The sequence below is a fragment of the Mixophyes fleayi genome, chromosome 10 (genome assembly GCF_038048845.1).
Source record: "Mixophyes fleayi isolate aMixFle1 chromosome 10, aMixFle1.hap1, whole genome shotgun sequence".
Taxonomy (NCBI): domain Eukaryota; kingdom Metazoa; phylum Chordata; class Amphibia; order Anura; family Limnodynastidae; genus Mixophyes; species Mixophyes fleayi.
This window is the reverse complement of record NC_134411.1, coordinates 92,060,228-92,081,844: the sequence shown is the minus strand read 5'-3', so window position 1 is coordinate 92,081,844 and position 21,617 is coordinate 92,060,228. Positions and strand designations below refer to the sequence as shown.

General features: G+C 40.4%; 1 protein-coding gene across 1 annotated transcript in view; it reads right to left on the bottom strand.

Annotated features, from left to right (window-relative positions):
- CDH13 (cadherin 13) overlaps nt 1-20,528 on the bottom strand; it is a 651,169-nt gene extending 630,641 nt beyond the window's left edge. Inside the window, exon 1 of the mRNA XM_075189159.1 lies at nt 20,499-20,528. Within this exon, the coding sequence (XP_075045260.1) occupies nt 20,499-20,513 (15 nt within the window). The 5' untranslated portion in view covers nt 20,514-20,528. The remainder of the gene's footprint in view (nt 1-20,498) is intronic.
- Nucleotides 20,529-21,617: the final 1,089 nt, after the last annotated feature.

Genomic DNA, 21,617 nt, shown 5'->3' with positions numbered 1-21,617 from the left:
GCAAAGAAAATTGTACAAGACTTTGTGTGTAGGTTCGGTATCCCTAGAATCATTGAAAGTGATAGGGGTACCCATTTTACTGGTGATATCTTCCAAAATATGTGTAAACTCATGGGAATCAGTAGCAGACTTCACACCCCTTACCGACCACAAGCCAGTGGTAAGGTAGAGAGAGTAAACGGTACTATCAAGAACAAACTAGGTAAGATAATGGCTGAAACTGGGTTGGCATGGCCTGAGGCTTTGCCGTTGGTCCTCCATAGCATTCGAACCACTCCTAGACCTCCTCTTAATCTGTCCCCCTTTGAGATACTGTTTGGACGACAACCTCATTTGATTGTGAGTCCACAAGACGACTCGAAGTGTAATAATGAAGTGACTGTACAATAACTTATAAGAATGAGTAGACAGCTAAAACAACAACAACAAAAACTAAAAATGCTGTCACCTGGTATGCCAGAGACGAACTGTCATGATGTTGAACCTGGAGACTATGTTATGATCCGCAATTTCTTACGTTCAGGTTGTTTAACAGACCGTTGGGAGGGCCCGTACCAAGTGCTGCTGACCAGTACTACATCACTGAAGGTTGCAGAGAGAGACACTTGAGTCCATTCCACCCACTGCAGGAGAGTCCATAATCCAGAGAAAGTGCAAGATAAAACTAAGACCGACGACATAGAGCTGTCACTTGTGAGCCTGTTCCAGGAGACCTAAAGCCTGCAGTCGAGACACCTGAACCAGAGACGTTGCCTCAGAACTATCTTTCCAGCGATGGAGTGGCGGTTTTTGTTTTTCTTTTGTTCCAGGATTTTCCTTGTTTTTACTCTTTCTAGGACATTCTATTTTTGTGAAGGAGGATGGAGGACGGAGGAGAGTTCTGGGAGTGATACGGATGAAATGGAGGCCGAAGAAAAGTTAATAGGATACTCAGAGCAGCCCATTATCAAACTTGGTCCAGGGGTTATGAAAAGGTCTGCTAGCTCAGGAACTCGGAGGCAGGGTGAGGGGCTATTGTCTGATGAGTATTGTATCTGCAAGTTCTGCGACTCCCTAGTTGAAGAGAGATGCATCCAACGATGCCAGTCCCCCTGTACTCTGAATATAGGCGGGCATCCTTTGGAGGATTATCACTCCCTGGTGGGTAAGGTGCTAAACCAAACCGAGTGTTGGGTGTGCTCTCACGTGCCTCAAGGGCAGCATAATATAGGACTAGTGCCATTCCCTCTAAACATATCTGAAGTACTCGAATTGAGGGGTGGGAGGCCCATAGACGGGAGGTACAATAACACTAGGTCCCCTAGTCTGTGCCTAAACATATCTCATGCAAAGCGCCTGGAGAATTGGGAGGCTGACCTAACAGATCAGACAATGGCTCGTCACACTCATTTTAGAGGGAGACTCACAAGGTCACTACTAGGCAGGAATGTTGATGGAGGTCACAAATTAGGGCGTATAACCAAACATAAGAAGGTATTCATTGGAAAAGTCTCTACAGATAAATGTAAAAATGTCATTAATGCCAACACGTGTCTAGAACAAATGGAGACACTGGGCATGGGTAGTTTTATCAAAACTCTGTGTGATATAATTCATGGGCATACTGCTCCTTATGTTCTCCCTGATGATGTGTATTTTGTTTGTGGGAGGAAAGCTTATTCCTGGGTGACTCCGAGTTCCAAGGGCTTGTGTTTCTTAGCTAAACTGGTTCCTGAAATCATGACTATTACTCATGAAGAAATGGTTGGTATTCACAAGACTACATCACCACCATACATACACACACAGTATGAACACCGTGGCAAGAGAAATATGATTCCTGGTGAGGAACCCATAGCTACAAAATTGATTAGTGAAACTGCTGGTTTCCAAGTTATGGTTGCTCTAGATCTCACCAGGACCGCTCGGGGAACATTAAACTTTAAATATATCCAAGACCTAGCCAAATTAATAGATAATATCACGAGATGTATGATGACACTTTCAGGTATACTGGAAGGGAGCTACAAGCGTACAAGAAGGAGTTGGTGCAACATAGACTGGTACTAAATTATCTCCCCTCTATTACTGGTGGGTACTGTGTGACACTGGCCACCCAGTTCGGTGTCAAATGTTGCACGTACATTACTAATAATACGGATGACCCTAAAGAGGTTATAGACCGGAAGATGGATGAAATTTTACAGCTGAAATGGGAATTTCGAAAGAGCCATAATTCTTCGTTATATGAGGTCGGGGAAAAGGTGGCGGGTTGGTTCTCGTGGTTGAACCCTGTGAAATGGTTCTCCGGTCTGGGGGAGTGGGTACAGGAGATGGTTGCTAGTGTAGGTAAGCTCCTTCTCCTTATACTGGGTGTCATCTTAGCAATTGGTTTAGTTGTCAAATGTGTTCCTACTGTGTTGAAGTGTGGAAAACGGTCTCATAGGAGTAACACTGAGAAAGAGACTGAAAGGGTGGTACCAGATACCGAGATCATGGTCTGTGAAGAAGTATTGTATAATCCTGAACTTGAAACGGTGATTGGGTGATAGTTTATTACACTATCAAAGGGTGGAGCTGTCGAAGTCAGCAAATTGGATAAAGTCATTTCAATTAAAGTCTAGCAAACTTGGTTGTCTTTGTCTGAAAAGATGCGTACGGTACGCTATGACGTACAAGGGCACGCTACGGCGTGAAAGGGCGTACGCATCCACTACACGTGGCAGCAACAGTAATTGGTCTTTTACCATACATTCGCACAAACACGCATACTTATAAAATAGTACACATTAATGGTAGTTGCAACACATAGTCAGTTATGTTGAAATATAGTAGTATTTATATGTTATATCAGAGTTACATGCATATTAGTGAAATACACGGAACGGGTTGAAGGAATAACATCATGAGTGGTATCATAATGAACCTTGTTACATATCCTACTGTTTGGTTCACTCTGCGAGGGAATCGCAGAGTGCATACACAAGTTATGAATGATAGGGAATTATGAACTACTTAAGACTAAGGAATCTTGGCGGGAAGAGCAGAGCATACCCCCTGCAGAGATGACCCCCTCCTTTGGATTCCTTAGGATGAACCAGCCAATGATTGACAACTCCTTGGACATTCCTGAGACCTGGACCAATAGATGCAAGCTATACCATCTTCATTGTATTACTGTATTTGATTGTGTATATAAGCAGCAGCTTGTGATCCAGAGTGCAGACATCTTGTCCCCAGACTTCAGGATTGAATGACTGCACTGGATCCAGAGCGCCTGCGATAAGTAACGGCTGTATTTACTATTACTTCGCTTGAGCATATTTATTCTACTATTTGCCAATAAATCTTTGTGCTTTGGAAACACAACTCGAGGTTCGACAATCGTTATTGGTTAGCGACAATACGCACATAACAATTCATTTAGGACAAGCTTTCACTCAAGCTACGATATCTCCTCATGCTACTATTTAGCGTTATTGTGCATATCTGCTGTGACCAGCTTCTCCTCACTGCAAGGCATCTACTCCATACAGACTATTCATTGTGCCTTCCATCTCTGCCTCACAAGACATTGCTCTACTCGCGCTGTTTCCATACAGCCACAGTTTGCCTTTCAACTTCACTCTCCTGCACCTGGACAAGTCCTCATTCCTTCTCACAGCAGTGGTACAACTTGCTGCACGCAGACCACTGACTTCCCTGCTACCTACCCGCACCTGGACAAGTCCTCCTATCACAGCGGTGGTACAACTTGCTATATACAGACCACTGACTCTCCTATTACCTACCTACACCTGGATCAGACTCCTCACCATAGCGGTGGTACAACTTGCTGTACGCAGACCACTGACTCCTCCTCTACCTACCATCACCTATCCACGTCCACTCCTCGTGTCTACATTATCTTCAGCCTCCAGTTTACTGCTCCAAGTCGCTGACTTTCCTCTAACCATAGCTGCAAGTCGCTGACTTCCTCCGACTATCTCTACTCTCCTGCTGTTGTGTCGCTCCAATCATTCACCTGCCTGCTTTGAGGTGCGTGCCATATCCCTGCCTCTCTAGCAGAGTTCCTTCTGGTGAAACTCGGGTAAGCAACTCCTAGTGCCCGTGACAGACACTTTGTGCCCCATTTGCAAGATCGTGGTCCGCTATAAGGATTGGCATGCCAGCAAATGTAAAAATGACACTTTAAAATCCTCTCTGCTATCACTTTTAGATGAGCCTCTTAAGTAATTCCATTTTTGTTTCTCCTCCTATTATTCTTCTCATTGGAGATCTATAGATGTCTTAAAAAAGTCATGACAGCATTGAGAAAACAAGGTGTCTGTTTTCATTCTCTCATTCAATTTTCTGCATTAAAAAATACTTTTTTTATGTTAGTATTTCAGTGCACTGAAATACTTGAACACAACCCCTTATCGTGCCATCTCCACCCCTTCCAAATTATTTCAAATTCCCATCCTGCTCCACAAAATCTCTTTTAACGCATATGGGCGCAGTGTCAAGTGCATTATTTTAGTCAGAAGGGGCCCACAACCGAACAGACCCAACTCTTTCTATCACAAGGAGCTATATTTTGCCTTCTACGGTCTGAAAGCCTTCTAACTCTCAGAAAATTCGAACAATCATATATTACAGTGTTTGTATATCAGGTCATCCTGCAACTATTGAAAATAAACAAACAAATTCAGTCCATCATTTTTGTCATATTCAAGGCAAATTGGGACAATTATTTTTTTAAAGTCTTGTTAATGTTTAATGTTGCAAACTTCTGTGTGTTTTCATTTCCAAGCGTGAATTCTTGGATTTTTGAGAAACTCCTTTTGAGAACGTGTTGCGTAGACATTGGTTTATAAGGCGGACGATGCACAGTGGGAGACTCCCTGGAGACAAGCACCCAAACAGAACTCTATGGGGGGTGTGCATGACATAGATATGTATATCCCACATCCATATCTCTTCTGCATAGACTGTTGCATGATATAACTTGTTGCCTGCACCAGTGAGGTTAAAATACTTTGAATATTACCAATCGTTATCCTAAAGTCCTCTGGATACCTTGTACACTTCTCTCAAGGTTATTGAAAGGCAAAAGTAATCCTCGTCTCCACCGTCATTATCTATTACAATTTGACAGTAAAAGACTGACATTAGTACAGAAAGTATGTTTCTGTGACGTCCCTTTCATGTTTTGTAATATTGCATGCGACACATTCAGATGAGCTTTGACACCTAGGTATCAAAATTGTGACAGTGTTCTTGAACATGGAAAAAATGTCTTGCATCAAGTGTTGAAAGCTGGGTATCCCATTAGTTACATTATGGTACATGGCAGAAGCCTTACTTTTTGTTCCTTAATGGACCACATTTCCTATTCTTTGGCATGCAGAATACATTCATTGTATACAGATGGAACATGGTTGGGGCTATGGAGCTCTGCAAAGGGCAGTAAAAATGTTGTTTCCATTCAAAATTCAATGTAACATTCTTGTCTTCACCTTCAATGCTTTAAGTCAGGGTTGTCCAACCCGCGGCCCAGCACGCCTGTAAATGTGGCCCAGAAGGAGTTTTGGTTGTGGCAAGGGGGGCAGCACTGTTAATGGAAAAAAAAAATCCTGCAAAAAAAAAGAAAAGAAAATACTTACCTTGCGGTCACGCAGTCACGTCAGCTGGTACTCCGGCTCCCCCCCTTGTCTCCTCCTCCGTGCGGTGACCAGTGAATAAAAGTCACCTGGTCCTGGAGCATCATGGACCTTATCTCCCTGCTATCTACTTCTACTTGTAATACTAATGGGGCATAATATATTATTCTCTTTGGCCCATTATAAGTTGTTATCCCTTAGCTAACATAGTGGTGTAATTAGCAAAACAGGTCACAATTTGGGGTCACAGTGATGTATATGTCAGGTACCGCAGGCCTGGTCAGGGCACCCTGATATACAATGCCTGGCTTAAATGCACTTTATTGATATTGCATCGAAACAATACAAAAAGTGATTATAGTATAATAACTAGAGAGGATTTTTTGAACAGGGCGATTGAAAGGTAAGTATAGGGGGATTTGAAAAAAAGTGATATATATATATATATATATATATATATATATTACTAGAACAAAGCACAGGCAGGGCGCCTCATAGTGTAATACCAGGATAATAAAGGACAGAATGTGTATATATATGCGTACCATCAGGTAAAGATGTATGATCTAGACACGAGTGGATCCTCTTTGAGAACTGTAACACTGGATCTCAACTCGGGAACAATCGAGGAATGTGGAAAAAGGCAAACATAGCATAATATTGTAATGCAAAGAATAATGCACCACGTGAAACTTGAAACACCACAGGATATTCAAAGGGTGTAGAGTTCAAAATTCACCAGGGTATATATATAAAGTATCTAGCCCAGAGAAACCACACACCACTTTTATGTGTGAGCAATAAATCATATGCGTACCAGAAATATGAGCATAATAGCCAGAAGATGTTTCCTTGTAGGCAGCTGTATCCTAGTACATAGGCACCCTTCCAACGGCGCCATAATAAATGGAAGAGGATACAATGTAAAAAGCAATACAAATTTTATAAACAGAGTAAACACTGAACTCACATATAGTTCACCGGATACAGCTGATCAACAGTAAGGCTCGACGCGTTTCGTCTTGATAATCACAAGACTTCCTCACGAGCACAGAAATCTATATATATATATATATATATATATATATATATATATATATATCACTTTTTTTTTATATATATATGTTAACTATGTTTTCTATGGTTTTTTGGATGATCAGCTATCATTATTGTTAGTGTATCTTATGTGTGGCCCAAACCAACTCGTCGTCTTCCAATGTGGCCCAGGGAAGCTAAAAGGTTGGACACCCCTGCTTTAAGTCAAAGCTTCTCAAACAGTTGTACATGTATCCCCAGGTTTGCTTCACACAGATTCAAGGGGTAATTCTGAAATTTTAATTGCAGTAAGAACTATAGTTTAATGTATCATAAATCAATAAAATATGGTCAAAACGAATTAGAATGAGTATTTAAGCCTTTAAAAGTAAATCAGATTCCCTGATAAGCCTTTGTACACGTTAGTGGATACTGGGGATACATTTTCAGTCATTAAGTGCAAACAGTCATCACAATAAGAGGATCAGCAATATAAAAAGGATAAGAGAGCCCACTTTAAGTGGTTCCTGAAAAGACGCTACTTCAAGGACGCTTATTATATTCTCTATCTACACCCACCTGCCAATCTTCTTCTCTCTGTCGTGTGTTCTCTGAATAATGGGCGACTCTTGAAGATCCTCCGGTTATATCTTTACTGTTAGAAACAAACAGCATGTTGGAACTGTTCAGTGCTCCTCAATATGTGGTAGCCAGTACCAGCAGGGGAGGGCTGGCAAATTTTAGCCAGGGGGCAAGACTCGACTCAGCAGCCTATTAGGAACATTTCAAAGGAGATAAAAATTCCGGTGGCCACAGTGACAGAGCCCAAGGTAGCCCTCTATGGGACCCACCCGGGTGTCAAATGCACCCCTTCCCCCCAGCCCAGCATGCCCCTGAGTACCACTGTTTATAAATGGCTGCTACCTTCCACAAGACATGCACTTACGTCTTTAGTATCATGTTCTTTGTTCTCATGTAGATTGAAAGCTCTTATGACCAACGACCTCACACATTTTGTCCCAAGTACTGTTCCTGTCCTGTTATCAATCTGTTTTTGCTGTAACCCTCTATTGTACAGTTAAGCAGAATATAATGGCAATTTATAACTATAGGATGTCTTTTATTTTTTAAGCTATATCCTCTATTTGATAAGATGATTTACTAAAGCATCATATTATTTTTCTGCTGTTTTGTGGTTAAAATATGGCACTTATGAATGCTGTTTGCAGCTGTCTGCCTTATTAGCATAAAGTTTAACAATGATGGTACTGGAAAGCAGCTGGACAGCAGTGAGTGCAAATAGCCAATGTCTATTGTAATAAAGAAGCCAGAGACCAGTTGTGGAGATCAATGAAATGATTCGGCTGATTCTGAAATTCTAATTAATCTAATTAACCTGGCACTTACTCTTTATTTTCACTTCTGTTCTGTGCACTTAGTACATAGCAGCATTTGCCTGATCTACCAATTTTTCTTATTTTACATCCTACTTAGTTTACCCTATAATCACCAAACGGCTGATATTCTCCCTCTGCATGTTCACCTTCTACCCCTTATAATAAAGGCAGCTACCTAATACTGGAACTAAGACACAGAAACAGATTTCAATTTTGGCAAACTAAGGCCACAGTTTTAACTGTATTCAACTGTATAAATGATGGTGGAGAAGAAAGCAACATAAGTTCAGCTAACACTAAACAACCAAACATAGGAATGGCCATCCGCCCCAGAATCCCTGGCATCAGAGAGACTACACCCCTTCTTGCCTCAAAGGGCGCGTTCACTAAAATGATGCCCAGGGCTGTAGGAGAAAGGACCCTAGAAAGACACAGAGGAAAGGAGAAAGAATTCTGCTCCCCAAACATAAACCTGTGTGCCCTATTTACCCATTAACTGCACTGCTTTCCCGCCGACTGCTCATCGTCTGAATAAGGAAAAAGAAAAATATTACAAACCACACGTAAGTAACAGGCATATTGTGATAGGGCGGGGTGGAGGGATTTCTTAAAGCAAAAGAGCTTGTTGGATATAATTCAAAGCAAGCCTACAACCCTGGCGTGTAAGTGCATTCAACCCTATGCAGGGCTTCATCCAGACAACTGGAATCCAATCTAATAATTTTTGTAGGATTTTTCCCCACTGTATAATTTGTACATATGTTCACATTCCACCTTTTTATTTTATTCAGTACTGTAATAAATCCAAACCCCATTGTTTGTGTTCTTGTCATTACCCATATACAATAGGTGTTCAAATACCCAGGTAATACGTCGGTTGCAGTCATAACTGGTATCATTTACCAATGTACCGAATGGCACAAAGAAACATTACCATTAGCTACATTTACAAATATTCAGGCAATACATTGTCGTCTCAACAACAAAATATGACAACATTCCCTTAAGCTAGTTATGAGTCAAAGAACTAAGGAAAGCTAATTTTCTGGTAGAACAGATGGTTTCAAAGAGGTGTAACGTTCCGGCAAAACAATGTTCCAGTTCAGGTTTGTACGTCATTCTATAGGAACTAATTCTGCAGAGCATTTGTAAATTCACATTCACATTTAGTTCACTTGTGTTTTCGGTGAAGTTCCACAATTAAATATTAATCCAGTATGTTACTTCCGTGGGGTCTTGCGCTCCACAAGACCCAGGGGGACTCCTGAACTGGCGAAGCTCTCCTGGTTCCTGTCGGTGGTGTGTTCCAGCGATTTAAACTTCCACATCCACTTTTGTGTGCCAATTCCACGGAATGGTATATTGTGCTGTTTATGTACATCCACATTTTGCAAAATTAATATATGACTAGAGCTGGATGACGAGAGTTAATTAATTCCGCTGTGCGGTGTGCTTGAGGTAAAATTGGGAACGCTCATGGCCAAGTTGTAAACTTTTGCTGCTGAATGTGGAATGAGTAGAACCTTTCGATTCTCTCTTATTGTTATGGCAGACTCCCGGCAGACTCTGATCTTTTACACAGGGTGGTGTAAATCTCTGCAATGTAATGGAACACATTTGATGATCCAATCTAACACATCCCTTTTTCTTGATGTCTGTGAGCATATTTACTACGAGGCTATTACACTATCATCCCCTGACAAGGTGAAAGGATGAGAAGGAAAACAAACTTGCTGTTTCTGTCTTTTTTTCCAGTACAAAGCATGAAAATAAATTACATGTAGTAAAAGGTACATAAGCCTTTGTAACAGAGCATTCTGGGAGATAAAATAAGAATTGTAACCTAGTTAACTACTTGGTGACTGGACAGCATTTGCAACTCTACTTTTTAGTCTATCCAAGAAAGTTTTTAATTTTTTTTTTTAATAGATAAGTTTTTATTTTCCTAGCATGGTCAGTTACTTTTATGCAATCCCATACATTTTCCCCAAAAATGTACTGTAAGTGGATAATATTCCCTATTATAGGCATACCAAATGTGAAACTCAGTTCAAGTATGAACTTGTGCTAAATAAAATACTATGTAATAGAGGTAAAATAAAAAAGAATTACAGCATAGGAGGACAAGATAAGGTGAAGCCAGTCAGTTAAATCAAGAAGTCAGCGGGATCTTTTAAAGAGATTGCACAACCTCGCTACAATCAAACATGCTCCCCGTTTACAGTAAATAGGTGAGGTGCTCCCCAGGTGCTCCCTTGTTACCTAATGACGAGAGCTGACCAGATGGTGACCCCTACAGCTTCAGGCATCTTCCAGCTAGACCTCTGCAGCCAGTAACAGGGTTGTCACCTGCGGTATGGTTGGGGTCCCCCCCTTTGCTATACATGAGTAGCATGTTTACTTAAAAAGATATTGCATAGAGCAATCTCTTGCCCAAAACTACATCGCGGAAAGGGTAGTGGATAAGTGGAATAGCCTCCCATCAGAGGCGGTAGAGGCAAATACAGTAGAGCAGTTTAAACATACTTGGGACAGACATAAGGATATCCTTACAAAGAATAAAGGATTATATAGGGTTTGATGTTACCATAGGTTAAAAAATGGGCATACTAGATGGCCCAAGCGGTTCTTATCTGCCACAAATTCTATGTTTCTTGAAAGAGCCAGAGAAGATGTACATCCATTGCCACCAACAGAAATGACTCCTAAATCCTAGCAATAATTTTTTCTTAGGCACATTCACTACCTGGCTTGGTATTTTCCCAGCGCTGAGTGGGAACGAGCGTGCCTACAGGAATGATGCCTAGACTAATGTATGTGAAAGTCCTGAAAATTCCCTTGATCTGCTGCTAGTGAGAATATTTTCCCAGATCCCTGGCAGTGAACAGGTTAAATATAGAATGTCAGAGAAGTGGAGAGAGAATGTAGAGAACTCTGGAGGTGTTACATTGTTACACTGTATATCACCAGGTGCAGGAAGAAAGAGCATCTGCCCTGAAGAGATGAATCACAGCTAGATGGGGATGCCATTTAGTCGGGTACTATGTATAGGCAAGAAAAAAATGATTCCATAGTGCTGTTTGTTTCTACCATTTCACGTGGTTATTACTGACAGGCAGTGTGTATTACTAATAATAAGTGACTGTCTGAGATACTCTCTGGCCCCAGGCAGAGAATTGTGCCATTATTCTTTAGCAAAGGAAAACTTAATGTCACAACAAGTAAATCACACAGGAGACATTTTACTGTCACAATGTGTCCGTTACAAAAATATCTTCACATATATGCTGCAATTATTATTATTTTTTCTGTAACCTTGAAATACTATGAGATGAAATTTTAGAGATCAGTAGTTACTTACAAATCTTCAACTTTAATCCCATGCCAGGAAAGTGTTACATTGATGAGCTAATCTCAAAGGCATCACTGGTACCCACTCTACACAATTGCTTTGTATTGTACGGCATCCTAAACCTTACTTTATTCTCTCCTTACTAGAGTGCCAAGGCTTTAATCAATGGCCCAAACCAATGTTTCTCATATCTCTAAAAGAGACTTAAGGCAACACCTCAAAATACAAATGCACTGTGTTAATGATCACCAGTAACCACGTTTTGCCAAAAGTTCATATATAGTATTTATAACGTTTCTTTAATGTGAGCAGCAACCACTATTGTGTTCAAATTCAAAAGTCTTTAAAAACAATATATACGATGTAACCCAGGGGATCCAAAACGTTCTCAGTTTGAGGCACCCTTAGAGTCTCCAAAATTTTTTCAAGGCACCCCTAAGCCAAAATATTTACCAAGAAGTCCCCTGCCTTGCATACAAACGGCCCTGGCCGAGGCACCCCTGGGAGATGGTCGCGGCATCCCAGGGAGCCACGACACACAGTTTGGGAACCACTGATGTACCCATTTAAGCTCAGGCTAGCTCAAACACCTTCAAACTTTTTGTTTTGTTGGCTTTGAAGTTCATATTCTCTTTTCACGTGGAATGCCTTTATACAATACAATGTAGCCATTTAAGCTTGGATATGTCTGAACTGGCTGAAATATGGAAGAATCTGCTCAAATTTAACACATATTTTAGACTATCCAAAGGTCCAGAATTTATCGCACATTTTTGAACAAGAATGAACCATTTTAACAATAACCGTTACAGCGTGCTTAAAGTGGCATTGCTTATTATCAGGTGTGATAGGGATGAACGATAGGAAACTGCAAGCTCTGTGCTTGGGGCTTAATATTGGTCCATTGCATTACACCCCCATAGAGTGTGCATGTAGCCTCAGGCAGCCACCAAAGTGGAGTTTCCGCAAGTCTGCTAAGGGAAAGGAGCAGCTAAGTTAAACATTAATATTTAACTGGGAGCTCTCTCTTAAACATAAAATACAGGCTGCAGATAATCCAAAAGAAAGATCATTACAGTGTATCACTTCACATGCAAAGCACATATTGCATCATTGTGTCTCACTTTAAACAGACGGCAGTAGAGTAAGAAGATAAGTTATAGAATCCGGAGACCTTGTGTAAAATCTGAGCTTGGAACACTGACATTACTGCCACATGAATAATTCCTACAACCAAATATACACCCCCTCGCACCTTCTCCACCGCCATTTGTCCTATAACTGCTAAACGCACTCGGCTGATGTTTCCTCTGTTGTAAAGAGGTGGAAAGAAACGTCCCTGATTCTGTTTAGCGCAGGGAGTCCGGGACAACTTTTTAGTTGCTACCACTGTGTCAGGCTGACAAAGCCGCGGAATGCATGGAGTACACCAACTGGTATTTGCTCCATTGAACTAGGAGGTGCAGAGTCTAACGTACCCCTGGTTTTCAACCAGGGACCCCCACAAGGAGGTATGGGCTTAGCTGCAAGGGGAACGCAGGTCACGGTCCACCTAGACAGTTACCAGCATAGTGAAGAAGGGTCAAGACGGTCTGGGTCAAACCAGTGGAGACAGGCAGTACAACGGAGAGATCCAAAGCGCAGTCAATAGGGCGGGGTCAAGGGTCACAAGTATCCAGAGAATGGTCAGCAAGCCGAGGTCGAAAGCCAGAACGCAGGAACCAGAAGATTAGTCAGAAAAGCCAGGTCAAAACCAATAGAACGTGGAAACAAGAAACGCTGGAGAAAAAGGAGACCTAATGGAGACCTGATACCCTGGCACCCTAATGGTGCCAGAGAGTGGTTTAAATAGGGGCTGTGAGCAGCTGAAAAAACGGAAGCCAGGGGGCTGGATCGCACATAGCATCCCGATGCTTAGCAAGGGGACGAGGCGCCCATGCGCCTGATTGCAGGAAGCTGGCTGGGCGCAGTGTGCCTGTTGCTAGCAAGAGGATGCCCCCGGCCGGATACATCAGGTGACCATCCCCGCTTCATGGAGGAACAACGGGGACGGCGCCTAACACACTGCTATCCCTGTTGTTTAGCCAGTGACTGCAGCCTACATATCTCCTGACATTTTAAAAAGTGAAATCATAAAAAAAAACAAAAAACACTTTAACCAAACCACACCCAGAAGCCCACAGTCCTGTGGGTCATGTCCTCTGCCCTGCTGCTGGAGACTTGCAAGTTGGGAGTTGTGCTACATGCCGCTTGAACCACATACTAGAGTCATTTTTGTCCTGGGGCTGCAGAGTACTAGAATATTTGTCTGGTTTAATTGCTGAATATGTCTGCTAAGGAGAGGTGTGACTTTGTAGACCAATAGGTCTGCTTACCTCCGACCCCCCCACATACACACACACCACCAACAGCCTGGGCACAATTGTTTTTGTTGTAGTTCCTCAACACCTGTGGAACCATAGGTTGCATACTTGTGGAGTGTCAGAAAGCCACAGTATAAGTGAACCCTGCACAGAAGAGGAGCTATTGTGAGGACCTGGATTGTGCAAGATTGTAAGCACACGTGTCCTTTACCTGCAAGACAGAAAAATGTATTTGCAAGTGTTACTTACAAAAATGTTTGTTTAATCAGCCGGAGGCTGATGGGCTGAAAGTTGTGAATTACAGTACTATATAAAATTGTTTTTATAGATAGCTATAGTCGGCCAGCAACAATTGTCATAAAACTATACTGTATGGATGAGAACGACAGCTCAATGCAACAATTTCAATCCCTAACATATAATTTAGTGTTCCGACGCCTCCCCGTCATTAGTACACTTCAAAAGTATGCAATATCCAGCCACTGACTTCTATAGTCAGATAAATGCTAAATACACTCTATTAACAATGACAATGAGCACCAGAAATGACCCTGCAAATTTATACACACAAGAGAAAGATTAAACTTGAATGAAAAGTTACCAACTCCCAGAACTTTTACATAATTTCAGATACCTTACATTGAGGCAAGTAGAGTGTAGATTAGAATGTTGCATTAAATCTGTTTCCTGTTTCATAAGCAGAAGTGATTACATAGATTACATACTATGTGGATCAGTTTAAAACCACTAGAACTGTCACTAAGACTTTATTATCAAAGCTGCATATCTTAATTAGAATAACTAGATATTTAAATATAACTATTTCAAAATCTATTACAACGCTTTGTGCGCCGCTCATTGTGCTGCATGTAGAAATCTGTATATCACATTAAAAGAAATATAACACCCTACAGTAATTAGATATTGAGCTGTGGGGTTCGTTTTTTAAACTGGAGAAAAGCCTATTGTCTTTGCTGGTGCAACGGCGCTCTCTGTGCAAAAGCATGCCCTGGCCTTTGCATGGGGAAGCCTATTTATCATGGCGGTACTTGTACTGCCCAGTATCTGTTCTGTCCTCGCCATCTCACGAGGATTAAAATCTTTAAAAATGTTTACTGTTTGAATACAGTATTTTGTAAATGAATAAAGATTTTTGTTTTTTATTTAATAAATTTATTCTATTCTGATTATTTTTTTCCACATTACTGGAACTTAGGAGTCCAAATTTGGGTTGTTAGTGTCACCGCTCATGTGAGGTGCGGCAAGCTGGCTCACGCAGATTACATCAGTAGTGCCTGGTCTTTGCCGTTCTGGGCCAGAATCACTGGGGCAGTTAATTATCATTTCACTTGCCCTGCAAAATGTATTTGTTAAAGTGCGTCGAAAAGTGTTTTTTTTTATTGTCGTGACAAAAAAAAGAAATCAGCCTTATTGGGGCTCTATTGAGTGTAGACCCCTGTGTCTTGTGGCTGGGACCACATTGGTTAAGAAACTAATAAGGAGGCCTCCACTTACAGATTTAAAAAGAGTGTATCAAACAGTTACCTTATTGTCAGGGGCAAACGCAGGATTTGTAGAGAGGGGGTTCCATGCCACACCACCAATGGGTGTGGCCAGCATGCTTCGGGGCGTGGCTATAATTTTAAACAGTGCTTGGCTGCTCTCCAACTCTTCCTATCCCCATGATATACACGGGCAATGCTGCGTGAGTGTGTCAGAACAGTTGACAGACTGTCCTGCTCTCTCCTACTTGTTCTTGCTGCGTTCAATACTTGTTGGGGAGAGATGGCTGTGAACAGTGCAGAAAGAAACGATCTGCACACAATCTGCAAAGTGGCTGGTTCCGGGGCAGGGTCCAGCTACCTTGGTTTGCCTATGATTGTCTTTATGATTCTCTCTTTGGTTTAAAACTCTCTATCCTGTCCCTCCTTACCTTGGCCTCAAGGTGACTTCAGTGGCTTTTTGATCTGGTCACACAGGTCCTCCTTGCATATCATGACATCTCATGACCTCACACTCAAACCATAAACTGACCCAGTTTTCTATTCGGTATTGGTATGTCAATAATTGCATAGTTACATAAAAAAATATAGTTCTATCTTATGGTTCCTACATATAGAAATACTTCAAAACGCTTGTAAACCGAATGTATGTTCTGTTTAGGTAAATTGAAATTAATAAAAAAACAAAAGTAATCACATTTATTTATAAAAAATCTGCAACTATTTATGGCAAATATAAAGGGTAAAAACAAACAAATAATTGTAAGAAAAATGGATTAAGTACAATGCAATAACAGATGGTTACTGCAGTAATGAGCAACATATTTGAGAATGGAAGCCTAAGACAAGGCAGTGGAGCTGCCATACTGTTCTGTAGCCAGTGAATTCTGCAAACAATTCTGCGCCTAGACTTCCGATATCCTAGTTCTCTAAAACATATTACACTTTCATGAGTAAGCAAGACAAATTAACGTTGACATTAACATGACAAATTATATATTTGTCAGGCAAAACATCAATTAAAAAAAAACCATGTAGAACAGTATAAATATATATACAGCATATATATAAATGTATGGTATAATTTACACTGTCTAAAGTGTCAATTTCAAGCAAGCTTTATAACATCCCCGCTGTGGCTACTGTTTCAGTTAATGAAATGTTAATTAGATGGTATGTTGCAGGCAAAATTACCTCAGTACATTATTAGTGTATTAGGAATAAGACCCTCTATTGTGGAATTAAATGGTCCAAACTGTTTTGATGTGTAAGCAGGTGAATGTTTAGGGCGCATTATAAAGCACATTCACAAGCAGGACCAAATATATAATTGTGACTTCAAGGTATTGTGCATCCGATGGGCACATGTCACAGACAATTACTTCCCACTAGCCCCCATGTTTTTATTCATTTGTTTTAAGCGCAACAAACACATTCACTATTAGGCATCAATAAAACTTGAAAAAAAAATAATAATAATTAAAAAAAAAAAAATTACAATTAGCAACCATCTGCTTCTGCCACTTTGGTTAATATCCCCTTTTATTTTTAGAACTGAACCTCACTACAAGCACAGGCACATCTAGTAATGTTGGGCATATGTGTATCCTCTATCTGTAAACAAGTATAGTAGAAAATGTATATATTAAGCCTCATAACTCAATATATTACTGCACAACTAAAATATACAGGTCTCTATTAGCGAACAAAACATGCACATTGAAATTTGCGTTACAATATTAGGGTTTGAGGTAGAGGACCCGCTGCAATGACTGCCCAAATGCAGGTGATTATTCTTTGGCAATGATGGCATTCGGAAGTAAGCTCCGGCACTAATTGTTTCTGCGTCTACCAATCAGCATTGGAGTTTGACTGCATCACAGAAGGCATGAGGGAAGAAAGGCATCTGGGGTGTGGATGGAGAAAGAAAATAGGGAGAGTGCATTAGGGTTGAAACAGGATAGTTTGTAAGTAGAGGTAGCTGAGCACGACATGGCTGGGGGAAAGGTGACTGTGAATTGCATGGGAGAGGGGTGGAATAAGGGGAGCATATTTAAAAATCTATCTGCACAAATCTCCGTCTAGTAAAATGTTTGCAAATGTCTCTATTGTGGTTAAATGTGTGTGTTTAAGTGCATCACTGCCAACGTTTATTATTGTAAATGTAGGAAGGAAGTTGTCACGAAATGGGTGGGCTTCTTTGAAGCATGTTTAGGGGGCTTCAGAATGCAGAAGCCACAAATACTGGACTGTGCGTTAATATTGGGGACTGATAACTCTTCTGAAGCCTTAGAAAAGCCACACACATAATTTCACCACCAGTTACAGGGGGAATTAAAAGGTCATATAAAGGTCATATGAAGAAAACAACAAGGAAGGAAAAGCCCTCAGCAAACCAAATACATAGAGAAATGGCTAAAGAGAAGCTAGGTGTAAAGCATGTGTGTTTTTACATATATGTTATTTATTTGTGAGGTTGGTGTAATGAGGGACGGGAACTGGGTGTTGTGGACCAGGGTTTGGTAAGAGCCCCAACTCTGTTTTGCCAATGGAACCTAGAAGTCTACAGCTATGCTACCTGTCCTACCACCTAACTACCAAGCTCCACAGCTCCACCTTATTAAAAATTTGCCAGGCTATAAGGACCCTACCCTTTACTAGAGGGTGGGAAGGGATATAAAGAAAACCACAGCTCCTGCTTAACAGTTTTATACAATAGTCTTTCAGCAGAAGCTAATTAGAAAAGAAAGTGCTGTAGGATTCAGCTATTAGGAATAAAAGTTTTAAAGGAGTGCATGTAACACTTAAGGACCGGGCATGGAAGTAGGCCAATCGACTCTTATCTACTCTTACCTTTTACATTTCTATTTAGCATCTGCCTTATATATATATATCCAATGCACAGCCTGTTTCTACAAGAATCCTGTCCTTTAAAACGTCCTTTGGCGACCTTCTCTCCAAAGAAGAGGGCGATGCAGAATAAAAATGGATTAATGAATCCTCTTTCATGCTTCTTGCAAGACAAATGAGATTACTAAAACCAAATGGTGTTTAATAATAATATCATGCTATTATTTTCCCTGGATTTCCTATGGTTTCCAGGGTAGGATTGCATTTTATTTAATGTACTTTGGCACGCCAGATAATGAGTCTGAAAATCATTCATAATAACTTTTAGCAAATAGAGAAGATTTTTGGAAATGAAGTATTACTTTGTGGTCCCCCCACACATCCCAAAATTGTAAAGTCTGTCCGACCTCATAATGTCTTATGAACGTTGTGTGATGTCACAGAAATAGTCATTTATCGTGATAACTTCTACCAGGACTTATACTTTTAATGGAAAATCTCCAACACCCGTTTCCGTTAACAAATAATTTACTCCTGGAAAATGGAAGCCAATTTTTATTTTAATACTTTCATTAGTGATATGCCATCATCTATGTCTACTGACTCACTGCATCGTCATATTCAGCGGACTAGAAGCATAGGACCTGATTCATCAGGGCCCGTATTCTGAGTGCAACCGGCTTTCAGTATTATACGCACATATTTAGCCTGTGCGTCCCCCCAAATTCAGCAAGGCGTGGGTCTCAAAATACGTGTGGATTTGAAATCGGCACAGGTCTTCTGTGCTCTACTACACTGGAGGAGGCAGGATGCGACCCTATGTGGATTATAAATTTGCAAAGGAACGCAGAGGAAAATAAAATAATCTTGCATTATTGTTACCTGATAATATTAAATTCATAAATGTTAAAACTGTAAAAATACATTTATTAGAATGTTGTCAATGTCTACTGAACATAAAATACATTTTTACAGTTACACGTGATGGCAAACACATGTTATAGCATGCATACGAGATCATCACTTCTGATCAGGACTTAGACTAGCCCTGTAGCTGGAGCAACAGATATGGCAGAAACCAAGTAGCATTGAGATTCCCAAAGCTTGATTCGGATGTAGCTGCTTGCGCTTGAGTTTGGCACGCCCTTACTGTAAATTCACTGTGGCACCCTTTCATGCCCTGTTAACTCCCCGAAATCGTAGGCTGTAGAAAGGGTCCTTTGTGCCAGGGCTAATTCTAAATTTCCAAAGACTGTAATATGGACATTCACCTTGATATGTGTGTGGCGACTCATAGGGCCACTTGTGCTCATGAGAAAGCCGCAGGTCTGCAAATTTTGGGGTTTATAAATGACCCTTATTAACGCACAATAATGATGTAAACTGCTATGCTCACAGCTTCATTGTATGCTGAAGCATGTTTTTGTTTTACATGTTTGCAAATTTAATGTTAATTATCTATTCTGAACAAACCAAAGATGTTTGGATTAAAGGGGGGTTACACCTTCAGAGGATTTTAACTTATGTTTTCTTTTTTACCTGACCTCCTGCAACTTTGCCAAATATATTACTTTATGTATTTATTTCTGTTCTTTCTGCTACTTTCAGCAGTGTATTACATCATCAGGTAGAGTTGTACATTTTTTGTTGCCCAGGGAAACAGCTGTGCTTGTATCAATACCGTATCGTATCCTAGGCAACAGTAATAAAGAATTCTGCTCTTTTATATAAATAAATGGCAAGATAGTTAACACTGCATGGTGGCGCATACAAACCAATAAATTAAAGTCACCTGAACAATAAAAACCCCTTCAGGTGTAGAAAGATTACTATGATGACTCCCAAGCAACGAATGATTGTATATGTTTAAATAGTAGATGTTGTTAGGTATTATTAACTTGTCATTTAAAAATATATATATACACAGCATTTTGTTATTTTAAATGATTGCTTTGACTACTAAAAAAAACCAAGCAGAAATATTAGGCTTCTGCAAGAGTCCAGGGGTTAATATAGATATTTTTCCTGCATTTTCACTTAGTCTCTATGGACCATCAGTAGACTCAGCCAACCTTACTTAGTTGACTAAAGAATCACGTAGGTAATTTTTATTTCAAGTAGATGGCAAAGACAGCATTGTAAGTTTAAGGGAGAGTGTCAACCTGAACCATATGAAGGAACTTCAGAGAACATTGCCCTCAGGTGAATATATATCTAGGTCACGTGCAGGAGACTCAATGTACTGCTTGATTTCAGCCATTCTTTTTGTGCTCTGCCGAGTATTCTTCTCTCCCCAAAGAACCTTTTCTGCTAGATAGCTCTATGCCGTGAATTTATTGTGTTATACAATAATGTTGTTGCAGGCATTGTCTTACCTTTAGTACGATCATGTACAATTCACAAACGGATGGCTTAGATCTCAAGAGTCCATAAAGAAAACCTAGGATAGGAAAAACACAAGTTTTTAGACTACTGACTCGAGACGTTTTGTACACGTTCAGGTGATTTAAATGGTCTCGTCGCTGTTATATAAAGACATCAATTTCAGTGAGGTCACACAGGTGTTTTACAATGCTGTGATTTCCTAACCAGGAGACCATGCTGTACTAATGCAAGGATACAATCAGTCAGCGTAACAATAAAGTGAATGGGAAATGCTTTAGCTGCACAGAAATGCCAGTTGCCAATGGTGGCTTTATTATCGGTGGCTGATAATGCTTTACAGTAGCCAGACCCCCTTTCCTGCCACCAGTTACAATTGCTATTCCATTACATTATACATCTGGTGTTTACCCCTTCTCTTAGATAGTCCATTTGGGCAGGGCTATCTTCATCTTCCAAGTCATTATACTTAATCTACTTGTGTTATGTTAGGCTGCATAATATAGTAGCACTTTTCGAAATAAAGGATAATAATAAAAATGGGTAATAATAAAGGATAATAATACTAATAATCTGATATGCTTTAGAGGCCCACTTAGTCTTGTCAGTCAACGGCAAGGTTTACCAAGGAACTCTTACCTCCAAAAAATGGTCTGATTAATTGTGCCTAGAACAGAGAAATATATATATTCTAGAAATAGCTTTGTGTTATTTCTCTGTACAGACTCTTTGCCTGCTCTCTGCTATACTAAATAATGGAACTGTACTAAGGGTTGAGCTTTGCAAAACTTACTCTCCCCATCACCCCTTTGCCTAGAACCTAGGTAAAGTCCTGAAACAAGAATATGTTTATACATTCATCCCTTAAAATGTACACCAGACACCTACAAAGAGAGATAAAAAAAAAACTCTTTGAAACCTTTAACGCTGAATGTTTATTTTCAGAGACTTCAGACTCCTGCTATGACACCTGATACAATGTTAGTGTGCCTAGTGGATGGGGAGTGGCATAGGGTGCCATTGTTTGGGTGACTATTGGCTCCGGCGGCAGTTCACCATGACAGGTACTCTTTCATTAATTTTGTTCAACAAATACTAAATAACAGTTATAC